This window comes from Schistocerca nitens, chromosome 9, assembly GCF_023898315.1.
Source record: "Schistocerca nitens isolate TAMUIC-IGC-003100 chromosome 9, iqSchNite1.1, whole genome shotgun sequence".
Lineage (NCBI taxonomy): Eukaryota > Metazoa > Arthropoda > Insecta > Orthoptera > Acrididae > Schistocerca > Schistocerca nitens.
The window spans coordinates 283,182,588-283,195,647 of record NC_064622.1 but is presented as its reverse complement, the minus strand read 5'-3'; the positions used below and the strand labels follow the sequence as shown (position 1 = coordinate 283,195,647).

Genomic DNA, 13,060 nt, shown 5'->3' with positions numbered 1-13,060 from the left:
CGCCCAAGGCAAATGCCGCGGTGGTTCCTTTGAAAGGGCACGGCCGACTTCCTTCCCCGTCCTTCCCTAATCCGATGGGACCGATGACCTCGCTGTTTGGTCTCTTCCCCCAAACAATCCAAATCGCGATTGACTGTACCACGCAGCTCGTCGCAGTTCGTGAGTGGTGCTTGGAGAAGCGGAGGAACTTATATGTTTCCGTTTCACTATGTCCAATACGTGTTCAGTCGACAGAGATCTTGTGATCTTGCTCGCCAGGTTCAAAATGGTTCAAATGGCTCTGAGCACTATGGGACTTAACATCTGAGGTCATCAGTCCCCTAGAACTTAGAACTACTTAAACCTAACTAACCTAAGGGCATCACACACATCCATGCCCGAGGCAGGATTCGAACCTGCGACCGTACCAGTCGCGCGGTTCCGGACTGAAGCGCCTAGAACCGCTCGGCCACCGCGGCCGACTGCTCGCCAGGGCAGCTGTGCATCACGCAGGGCACAACGCGTCGCAGCAGCCGTATGTGGACGTGCATTGTCCTGATGAAAAAGCACGTCACCATAATATCGAAGAAATGGCAGCAACACGAGGATAATAGCCTTTGCAGGGTAGAGGGCACTAGTCACTTTACCCTTTATAAAGATCAGATGTGACAGCGAGTTGTATCTGATGACCAAGCACAGCATGAAGCTTGGGATGGGGATTGTGTGTCGTGGGCGAAAATACTCTGAAGAAGGCAGCTCACCTAGTGTACGCCGTACAAGTGTACGTCCATCATTCACATACAGACACACACTCATCGCTGAAGACAACAGGACACCATTATTTCACTCTCCAGTCGACAGCAGGATAGCCATGCTTGGCTCTCTCGCGGCGTTACTGGTAGCCTCGCCAGAGGGACACGTGACCTTAGCCCTCCAGAACACGGTCTACAGCTGTGGGACTTTTCCACAGACCATTGCTGAAAACAGCGACACACCACCAACACGAACATCAATCCGTTAATACGTCTATCCAGCTCCCCCAGACCCGCAGTGTGACCCCGTTTAAACGGGTGTAGTACGTACTCGTCGACGGGGAATGGTTGTACCCTAGAATAAATGTTGCAAACACTGTTAACCTCTAAAACTCAGCACAGTTACTGCAGGCAGAGTAAAAACGCAGGGTGTACAGACAGGCCTACATAGCAACATCTGATCGTCGATGACCATGACAAATGAATAACTAACACTACAGTATACACATTATTGAAGCGCCAAAGAAACTGGTATAGGCATGCGTATCCAAATAAAGAGATACGTAAACAGGCAGAATACGGCGCCACAGTCGCCACAGCCTATATAAGACAAATGTCTGCCGCAGTTGTTACATCGGTTATTGCTACAATGGCAGGTTAACAAGATTTAAGTTAGTCTGAACGTGGTGTTATAGTCGGCACTCGACCATTTCACGAGTGTACCGTGAATATCAGGAAAATATCAAATCTCTGACATCGCTGCGGCCGGAAAAAGATCCTGCACGAACGGGACCAACGACGACTGAACAGAATAGCAACCCTTCCGGAAATTGCTGTATATTTTAATTCTGGGCCATCAACAAGTGTCAACGTGCGAACCATTCAACGAAACATTATCGATATGGGCTTTCGGAGCAGCAGGCCTACTCGTGTACCGTTTATGACTCCACGACACAAAGCTTTACGCCTCGCCTGTGCCAGTACCGACAATGCACTGTTGATGACTGGAAACGTGATGCCTGGTTTGACGAGTCTCGTTTCAAATTGTATCGAAGGGATGGACGTGTACGGGTATGGAGACAGCCTCATGAATCCCGGACCCTGCAGGGAACTCTTCAAGGTAGCAGAAGCCCTGTAATGGTGTGTGGTGTGTGCAGTTCGAGTGATATGGGTCCCCGATACGTCTAGATACGACTCCAACAGGTGACACGTACATAAGCATCATCTGCATCCTTTCATGTCCATTGTGTATTCCGACGGACTTGGGCAATTCCAGCAGGACAAGGCGACACCTCACTCGTCCAGAATTGCTACACAGTGGCTCCAGGAACACTCCTCTAAGTTTAAACACTTTCGCTGGCCTGAAAACTCCCCAGACATGAACATTATTCAGCACTGCCTTGCAGCGAGCTGTTCAGAAGAGATCTCCACCCTCTCGTACTCTTACGGATTTATAGACAGCCCTGCCGGATTCACGGTGTCAGTCCCTCCAGCACTACTTCAGAAATTCGCCGAGTCCATGCCACGACGTGTTGTGGCACTTCTGTCTGCTCGCGGGTGCCTTGCACGATATTAGGCAGGTGTGGTAGTTTCTTTGGCTCTTCAGCGTAACATACCGTAGCAGTCACTGGAAACAGTCGAGGGTGTTGTGTTTTTTTAACGGTAGCTTATTTCCTGTGGGACGCTGATGAGTAAATTCAGAAGTATTCGAAGAAGACTGTGCGACCGTTATGCTGCCACAATCGTAAATTTCAAGGATGAAGAGAGATTAAGGCGGCTAAAGAGACATACGAACAGAACCCTCCTGGAGAGCGACGCACGTTAACAGGCCGTTTCCAGGAAACTGAGGCACGCCGGCCCCATATACACTCCTGGAAATTGAAATAAGAACACCGTGAATTCATTGTCCCAGGAAGGGGAAACTTTATTGACACATTCCTGGGGTCAGATACATCACATGATCACACTGACAGAACCACAGGCACATAGACACAGGCAACAGAGCATGCACAATGTCGGCACTAGTACAGTGTATATCCACCTTTCGCAGCAATGCAGGCTGCTATTCTCCCATGGAGACGATCGTAGAGATGCTGGATGTAGTCCTGTGGAACGGCTTGCCATGCCATTTCCACCTGGCGCCTCAGTTGGACCAGCGTTCGTGCTGGACGTGCAGACCGCGTGAGACGACGCTTCATCCAGTCCCAAACATGCTCAATGGGGGACAGATCCGGAGATCTTGCTGGCCAGGGTAGTTGACTTACACCTTCTAGAGCACGTTGGGTGGCACGGGATACATGCGGACGTGCATTGTCCTGTTGGAACAGCAAGTTCCCTTGCCGGTCTAGGAATGGTAGAACGATGGGTTCGATGACGGTTTGGATGTACCGTGCACTATTCAGTGTCCCCTCGACGATCACCAGTGGTGTACGGCCAGTGTAGGAGATCGCTCCCCACACCATGATGCCGGGTGTTGGCCCTGTGTGCCTCGGTCGTATGCAGTCCTGAATGTGGCGCTCACCTGCACGGCGCCAAACACGCATACGACCATCATTGGCACCAAGGCAGAAGCGACTCTCATCGCTGAAGACGACACGTCTCCATTCGTCCCTCCATTCACGCCTGTCGCGACACCACTGGAGGCGGGCTGCACGATGTTGGGGCGTGAGCGGAAGACGGCCTAACGGTGTGCGGGACCGTAGCCCAGCTTCATGGAGACGGTTGCGAATGGTCCTCGCCGATACCCCAGGAGCAACAGTGTCCCTAATTTGCTGGGAAGTGGCGGTGCGGTCCCCTACGGCACTGCGTAGGATCCTACGGTCTTGGCGTGCATCCGTGCGTCGCTGCGGTCCGGTCCCAGGTCGACGGGCACGTGCACCTTCCGCCGACCACTGGCGACAACATCGATGTACTGTGGAGACCTCACTCCCCACGTGTTGAGCAATTCGGCGGTACGCCCACCCGGCCTCCCGCATGCCCACTATACGCCCTCGCTCAAAGTCCGTCAACTGCACATACGGTTCACGTCCACGCTGTCGCGGCATGCTACCAGTGTTAAAGACTGCGATGGAGCTCCGTATGCCACGGCAAACTGGTTGACACTGACGGCGGCGGTGCACAAATGCTGCGCAGCTAGCGCCATTCGACGGCCAACACCGCGGTTCCTGGTGTGTCCGCTGTGCCGTGCGTGTGATCATTGCTTGTACAGCCCTCTCGCAGTGTCCGGAGCAAGTATGGTGGGTCTGACACACCGGTGTCAATGTGTTCTTTTTTCCATTTCCAGGAGTGTAGAATTCGCCCTGTGGGCTACCGACGAGAGCATGCAGGCTGTTTGCCACATACGACTAGGTGAAAACCATGCTAGTGGCCACATCACGCCACAGTTACACGATTTGCAAACTTTTGGAAAACGTTCGAAGACTTGGACTTGAATTTACTCCAGTCAGAGACTGTTGGGGTACGCAAATTCCGTCGTGAGGAAGGAAAACGGGACTGCAACACAAAGGGCATCTGGCGTAACTGTACCACGATCACTGCCAGATCCTATGATTATTATGCTGAGCCCATGAAGAAGTGGGATGAACGACAGGAAAAACAAGATTTTACATTACCGTTTTTTCGGAAACTGTCCCATGACACGTATAAAATCATACTGCAAAATCCCACTGAGTCTCAATAATTAATCAATGCGTAGAAATGTGATGTATAACAGTGCTAGTGATTTTCGGTAAGTGACTAATGTAATTTGCTCTTCATTTACTCTTTTAATCGAATTTGCATGCATTATATAAATGTGAGGATGTTGAAAGCAGACTGGGACAAGGGGAAAACACTGTGGAGCTACGTAGGCCACCTCCCTTGGAGCGGTTCTTGGCAGGGAATTCTGGGAGGTGTGCAGGTCATTGGCTTGCAGGCCACTGGACAGTCTTTTGTAGTGCCGCGATTGGACGCCTGAAGACTATGTGCAAACAGAGATATGTGGTGCAACACGTGACCAGTTTTACAACCCAGAAGTGAAATTAGAAGGAATGTCGTTTTTAACGAGGTCCACGAAGGCGCTATTGTGCATAAAATGTATTACTCAGAATGTGCCCGATGTTACGGACGCTATCTAGCAAACAGTGGGGACCCGCAGTTTTGTGATGCTTTGTAGGCGTCAGACGCCACCGAACGTTGACTTCACAAAAACCAAATCTTTACACCACGTAAGTACTGCCATGACTGGATAATATGAGTAAACTGGAGGTTAGAAAACGAAATTAGACTATGTCGATGAGGGCCCACCGCATTGGCCACAGATACAGATGGAAAGTGAGTAAGACGTCTTTTCATTGTTAAATGGTAGGATTTGCGTTACTGGCCAACTGCCTAAAGAATAGACCAGGAGAGGGAAGCAGCCTTTTCTAAAGAGATTTTTTACATATCGGCACTCGGAAGATCCATACCTCAGTCAATCAAAACGGACTAAGAGCGAGTACATGGAAATATGTGTTTTCGTTTTGATGAATATTCGGTAAAAAATTAATTCTTCGTAGAAACTGTCATCGTTTCACCCCCAAGATACTCGATCACCTGGGACGACCGCACGACCAACGTATTGAAGGATGTACAGAGATTTCGTGCTGATCTGCACTTAACGGCTGGTGAGGTTCGTTAGTGTGCCGCCAATGACTGATAGCGCATCCACTTCAGGCTCCACCTACAACTTAGATTCAGTACCTGCTTGCTTTCGAATTCGGCCACAGTTTCAATGCGTTCCTTTCTGTAGTACAATCTGTCCATTCTGCTGATGTCACGAGAATCATGGTACAACTTCACGTTGGCAGTTGCTTCATTTACACGATTATTAGAATCCTTTCTCAGACCCTTAAATCAGACGTGCCAAAGTTTTATTAGAATAATATTATCATTTCTTGTCAAACGTTTTCTTCGACGGAATAGACCGAATTAATTGTGATTCTTGCTTCATTTAATAGTCTTTTCATTTCAAATTAATTATTTTAGAGAGTGTTTAACTGATGTATGTCAGTTACTGGGCCGAGTTTCGACACCTGGAGGTTACCGTCTGTAACCTAGCAAAGCAGTCATTTTTTCTCTCGCTAAACAGTCATTTTCTCACTCGCTCAATACGTTAATGGAATAAGGCACAAAATCTGTAAGATTAGAATGAAGTACCCTGCACTATGCACCGGTAACTTGCGTACAGGGTGTCCCAGGAGTAAAGGTCAGTATTCAGGGATATGACAGGAACGATCATTCGAAGCAAAATGTTTAGTAAACAAGGGCACTAAAATGCATACGTTAAGAGCTATTAGCACTGGTTCTTCTTCGCTACTGTGAAACACATTTCTTCTACTGAAGAACTGCTCATTGCTCCTAAGATATGCATTTTAGATCCCGTGCTTAGTAGACAATTTTTTGTTGTTTTGTTTCATACCACCTCCTCAGAAAATACGGAAAACAAGGAGCTTGCTGTAGAGGAGATTTGTTATACAGTATCGAAGATCAAGAAGTGTTCTCAGTACCTAAGCCATGCATTTTAGACATGTTTACTATTTTCCTTCGAATTATAGTTCTTGTCATAGTCCTGAATACTGGCAACTGATCCTAGGATACCCCATATATCAAGACGTGGATCCAGAAATAAGGTCTCATGAAATTCCTCTACTTTTCCGTGTACGAAATAACTTATTCTGTCCGGAGGGATGTAAACATTTATTGTTCGTACTTCCTACAAATGATGCACAACTTCTGTCTTGTAGTGCCCGTCTTTTTAGTTGAATTAATATCACCGTGACCCTATTGTGCTTGCTAATGTACCAGTGAAGAAGCAATTCGTTATCCTTTGGATATTTTCTATTTCCAGATCACTCCTGTCTAGTAATTCTTCTAGAGTGTCGAGCAACATTCAAGTATTAGTGGAACAATGGTTTTGTAAGCTATCTCATTTGTGAATGGACTGCATTTCCTGAGGATTCTTCTAGTAAATCTCAACATTAAACCACTCTGTACGCAAACTGTCAGATATGTAGTGGATTTTACAGCATCTAGTAATTGTCTTGCAATAGTGAAATCACACAGTAATGAGTATTTCTACCTATTTGTGGCCAGTACGTTACATTTATTTATGGTGAGAGTCAACTGTCAATTCCTAACGATGTACCGAACCTCTGCAAAATTCTGCATTTTGCTACATTTTCCTAGGGTTGCCACTTCTCCATATACAACAGCATCATCAGCAAAACGACTCATGGGACGTACGATGTTATCCAAATATGTCGTTCATATTGTTAAATATAACTCTCATATAACACCCTTTACATCTTCATATACAGGGTGTTACAAAAAGGTACGGCCAAACTTTCAGGAAACATTCCTCACACACAAATAAAGATAAGATGTTATGTGGACGGAAACGCTTAATTTCCATGTTAGAGCTCATTTTAGTTTCGTCAGTATGTACTGTACTTCCTCGATTCACCGCCATGATTTCATACGTGATACTCTACCTGTGCTTCTAGAACATGTGCCTTTACAAGTACGACACAACATGTGGTTCATGCACGATGGAGCTCCTGCACATTTCAGTCGAAGTGTTCGTACGCTTCTCAACAACAGATTCGGTGACCGATGGATTGGTAGAGGCGGACCAATTCCATGGCCTCCACGCTCTCCTGACCTCAACCCTCTTGACTTTCATTTATGGGGGCATTTGAAAGGTCTTGTCTACGCAACCCCGGTACCAAATGAAGAGACTCTTCGTGCTCGTATTGTGGACGGCTGTGATACAATACGCCATTCTCCAGGGCTGCATCAGCGCATCAGGGATTCCATGCGACGGAGGGTGGACGCATGTATCCTCGCTAACGGAGGACATTTTGAACATTTCCTGTAAGAAAGTGTTTGAAGTCACGCTGGTACGTTCTGTTGCTGTGTGTTTCCATTCCATGATTAATGTGATTTGAAGAGAAGTAATAAAATGAGCTCTAACATGGAAAGTAAGTGTTTCCGGACACATGTCCACATAACATATTTTCTTTCTTTGTGTGTGAGGAATGTTTCCTGAAAGTTTGGCCGTACCTTTTTGTAACACCCTGTATACTCCGCTAGCCACCAAGCGGTGTGTGGCGGAGGGCACAATTCGTGCCAAAGTCATATTCCCCCCGCCCCCCTCTGTTCCACTCGCGTATCGCGCGAGGGAAAAACGACTGTCTGAACGCCTCAGTACGAACTCTAATTTCCCTCATCTTTGAATGATGATCATTACGCGATTTGAAAGTTGGTGGTAATAATAGATGCTCTACATCCTCGGTGAAGATTGGATTTCGGAATTTAGAGAGCAGCCCCTTCTGCTTAGTGCGTTTTCTATCTTCAAGTGTGTCCCACTTTAAACGTTCAATGAGATTTGTAACGCTCTCGCGATGGCTAAATGTACCAGTCACGAATCTTGCCGCTCTTCTTTGGACCTTCTCAATCTCTTGAATCAGACCCAACTGGTAAGGGTCCCATACAGACGAACAATACTCTAACACTGGACGAACTAACGTCTTGTAAGCAATTTCCTATGTTGAAGGACTGTATCGCTTCAGTATTCAAATGGCTCTGAGCACTATGGGACTCAACTGCTGTGGTCATTAGTCCCCTAGAACTTAGAACTACTTAAACCTAACTAACCTAAGGACATCACACACATCCATGCCCGAGGCAGGATTCGAACCTGCGACCGTAGCAGTCGCACGGTTCCGGACTGCGCGCCTAGAACCGCGAGACCACCGCGGCCGGCCGCTTCAGTATTCTACCAATAAACCGCAATCTAGAGTTCGCCTTACCCGTTACTTGTGTAATCTGATCATTCCATTTGAGATCATTTCGAATAGTCACACCCAGATACTTGATTGATGTTACCGCTTCCAAAGACTGATCATTTATTTTGTACTCAAACATTAATGGGGATTTTCGCCTTGTTATACGCAGTAGACTACACTTACTAATATTGAGAGATAACTGCCAGTCATTACACCACGCACTTATCTTCTGCAAATCCTCGTTGATTTGTTCACAACTTTCGTGTGATACTACTTTCCTATAGACTACAGCATCATCGGCAAACAGTCCAAGGCCGCTGTCAATACCATCAACCAGGCCGTAATGTAAATCGTAAAAAGCAGAGGACCTATTACGCTGCCCTGTGGCTCACTTGAAGTTACTCTTGTTTCTGTGGAAGTTACCCCGTTCAGGACGACATACTGCTCCCTGTCTGTTAGAAAACTTTCTATCCAACCGCATATGTCATTGGATAGACCGGAAGCGCGCCCTTTTTGTAGCAAACGACAGTGCGGAACTAAGTCGAACGCCTTTTGGGGAACGCTCGAAGTTACTTTTACGTCCGAAGATTTGGCTCTTTTGGGATCGTCACGATGTGTTCCTTTTAGTAAGAACTCTTCAATCCGATCACATAGTTGAGCCGATATTCTGCACGCTCCCATTTTGCTCGTTGGCGCGGAACTATATCGAATCCCCTCAGAAAGTCAAGGAAAAGGCATTAATTTGGGTGACGGATCTACTGTCTTCTGGTTCCCGTAGACGAATGGAATGAGTCGCGTCTCATACAATCATTATTTATTGAATTCACAACAATAAATGAGAATTTTTGCAGCAAAGATCGCTTGTTGAATATTTTTGGTTCCTCATTGACCAGTTTCGACAGGCCTCGCTGTCATCTCCGGACTTCTGGAAATACACTCATGTTCAGAAAAGCAGAACGCCTTGAACGACTAGAGATGGGACGTTCATATTCACAGGACATGCACGTTAGCATGTTTAGCGGAAACGATTTGCATTTGAACCATATCGACCTGTCGATTCAATGTCAACATCGATATCGTGGCGCAACACCACCTACCGGTAAAATGTGCCTGCGGCTCTCGTTGTGGCTATGAACCGAAGGTAATGTATCAGTGTGATTCGAGTAGACGCGCAGGATGCCTCGCAGTCGTATGCCCGAACCGTACCGTCAAATTGGTGAGTTTAAAAGAGGGCGCATAATTGGCATGAGAAAATGTGATGCATCTATCCGTTAAACTGCTGCTTGTGTGGGACGAAGTGTTTCGGCAGTAGGACGGGTGTGTACAGAATGGTTCAACGGGAGACCTTAGAACAGGACGGGATGGATCAGGCTGCAACATGTAGACAACCACTGAGAAGTTCGACACCTCATCCGAATGGCACTGCAGGACAGATCTGACTTCTGCTCGGCTCTGACGCATCAGTGGAACAGTGGAACACACAGTACACTATCAATGGTGACACTCTGTCGCCGTTTATTACGGCATGGGTAACGTGCATGCTGTCGACTTCTCGGCCTACCTTTGACGAAGGTGCAGAGACATGCTAGACGGCAATGGTGTATGGAACGACGTCACTGGAGACAGGAATGGCATCAGACTGAGTTTTCTGTTTATTTGAAAATGTTGCTAGCTTTCTGGATCGCTGCAGACAGTAGGAGCGGAATCACAGTGACTTCATTTGCAGAAGACACACAGCACCATATCAAGACCTTATGGTGTGGGGTGCTGTTGGGTACAACCAAAAACCACAGTTGGTCCTTGCATGACATCCTGTGACCCGTAGCCATACCCTTTCTGTACAACATCCCGGACGCCATTTTTCAGCAGGACGATGCACGACTACCTGCTGCTAAACGAACACGAGCTTTCTTGGTGTCACAGGACGTTGGCCTATTCCCCTAGCCCGCCAGATCACCATAGTGGTCGCCACTCGAAAATGTATGGCATACGGTGCAACGACAGGGGCAGCGCTGTGACCCAGTGCCAATCACCACGGATTAATTTTGGAACCAGGTGAAAACAGCATGGATGGCTATACCATAGGACGCCAGTTATCAGGGCCCATATCGGACCCTGTGCCTACTAGCCAACAGCACATACCCTGAACCAAGGTGACTGAATCATTTCTGCAGAACATACTAATGTACATATCATGTGAATATGAACGCCCTATCTCTAGTGTTCTGTTTTTTTTCTGAACATGAGTGTAATATTACTGTGCATGAATCGTACAACCATAACGAGACCACACTTCATCCATAAAATACAGGCGCCACATTGACTTGTCCAGTACATAAAACAGAGTAAATAAAAAGTACGTAACACCAACTGTGTGTCCTGGGGTGGCGACGACTTAGAGCGTGGAGCCATTGTAACAACGGACCATCAGGCAAGACTATTTCAAGATAAAATACAAACAGTATGCGAACATCTGCCCAATGAAGATTTGCTTAAAATAAACACCGGTACCAATAAGAAAATTGATAACGAAAGCTTCAACGCTTTGCGCTTCAGTCTGGAACCGCGCTGCTACTATGGTCGCAAGTTCGAACTCTGCCTCGGGCATGGATGTGTATGATGTCCTTAGGTTAGTTAGGTTTAAGTAGTTCTAAGTCTAGGGGGCTGATGACCTCAGCTGTTAAGTGCTCAGAGCCATATGAGTCTTTTTTTTTTTTTTTGTGAAAACTGGTGCCGAAACATCTTCATTGTGGGGCAAAAACTGTTGAAATAGCAAAGTATATAGCTGCAGTTGTATTCAACGAAGGTTATTCGTCTATTATGAAGACCACGAACGTGTCAGAAATCGTCACAGAAACGAACAGCAAGAACTTTGCGGAGTTATCTGACAGGAAACGCATGGCCGCCGCGTTGGACGAATATTTCAGTTTGTTAAAAGAGCCCGGACTGAAAAACTATAGTACCAAGTTCAGAACCAGAGCATGTTTGAGGAAAAGGAAGGATGCCTCTAAGGTCCTAGTATCGCAGATTAATATGTTTTGAAACCACGTTTGTTTTGTTACTCCCAACTTAACACGCGTTTTTTCCGAAACAACATTTTTCAGCATGTAAAGCGCTCCAGAACCACGACAGATTAACCGACTCATTTGGTTTTTTTTTTTCTTAGAAACGAACGGTAATGAAATTTACGGTGCCTTAGTCAGAGCTTTTACTTTTGTCAAATTTTTAATATTTTTTAAGCATTTTAGTTTAGAAAAACATACCAATATATTGACATGTTTTTCGAAGTAATTTTCAAAATCCCATCGTCATAGCCTCCAAAATTAATTTTAATTTAAGAATTTTTTTATTTGTATGGGTTTCAGAAATAGTTACGAGTCTGTGTACAACGCTTCGCGCAAATAACGACATACCGGGAGGCGGATACTTCGACAAGGACTGCAGCCACCATTTTTAATTTGGTACGAGGTAAAAATTTTTTCATACGCGGATGTATGTATAATAAAGTGCCAAAACCTCCATTTTCAGAGAAACAACCGTTGTACGAAGACCAAAATTCTAGACTGCACCCAGTATGCTGAGAGGATGTGGGTGCTGTGAGATATGTTGCGAGTTAAGGCTGCTAAATTGATTAAAAGGAATGATTCCAGAATGGAGAGGATGTACTGGCAGAATTGAAGTTGTGAGGAGGGGTGGTGATGCGTGCTTGGGTAGCTCAATCGGTGCATCACTCGCTCCACAAAGCCAAAGGTTCCGAATTCGAGTCTTGTTCCGGCGCACAGTTTTAATGTGCCACGAAGTTTCAGAAGGAATGATACTTCACTGACTCACGTTGCAGTTTTACAATTTCCACTCCGTCTCTTTTCAAGATGACTTTCCCTCTCTAAAGTGTTGGGCGTTTTACAGAACTCACTCAGCAGCGTTACCGTGGCAGTGGAGAGACGGTTAGTACTCGCTGGTCGCACGTTTCCTTACCAGTCCTGGCCCTGATGTGCGGCTGCTTGCTGAGCCAGTCCCTGATGTGCTGAATGTCCTGCTCCCTCCTCTTGGGGTCCTCGTTCAGCTCATTCTTCGCCCGTTCTTCCAGCTCCGGAGGGAGAGCGCGGTACGCCATTGGCGAGTACAGTTCCTGCAGAGAGAAAACGAAATTTACCGTTAGAGACTGCCTCTCTGGATTAACTTTTACTTTCAGTTGCAGCTAATAAGCGGGACTGGAGGTCATTCTGGTTGTCGAAAATAACGGTAAATTGGAAATTAAGAAAAAAATTAGTCACAATGATTAAATGCCACTAGCACAGACGTTATAGGCCTACAGGGTGATTCCATAATGATGGTACAAACGTTTAGTGATGATGGTGAAGGGTAAGTGTATAAATGTGAGGTAAGGGACACTGGTCCGGATGCAAGCAAGTCGAAAGTTACGAGCGAAAATCGCTCTGACATTTGTGACAGCAAAAATGGTTCAAATGGCTCTGAGCACTATGGGACTCAACAGCTGTGGTCATAAGTCCCCTAGAACGTAAA

The 13,060-nt window shown here is 46.4% G+C and overlaps 1 protein-coding gene across 3 annotated transcripts in view; it reads right to left on the bottom strand.

Moving 5' to 3' along the window:
* The window catches only part of LOC126203854 (alpha-tocopherol transfer protein-like), a 150,430-nt gene that overhangs the window by 41,727 nt on the left and 95,643 nt on the right, over positions 1 to 13,060 (bottom strand). For all 3 annotated transcript variants that reach the window (XM_049938227.1, XM_049938228.1, XM_049938229.1), the window contains exon 2: positions 12,512 to 12,665. In XM_049938227.1, coding sequence (XP_049794184.1) covers positions 12,512 to 12,665 — 154 coding nt within the window. The remainder of the gene's footprint in view (positions 1 to 12,511; positions 12,666 to 13,060) is intronic.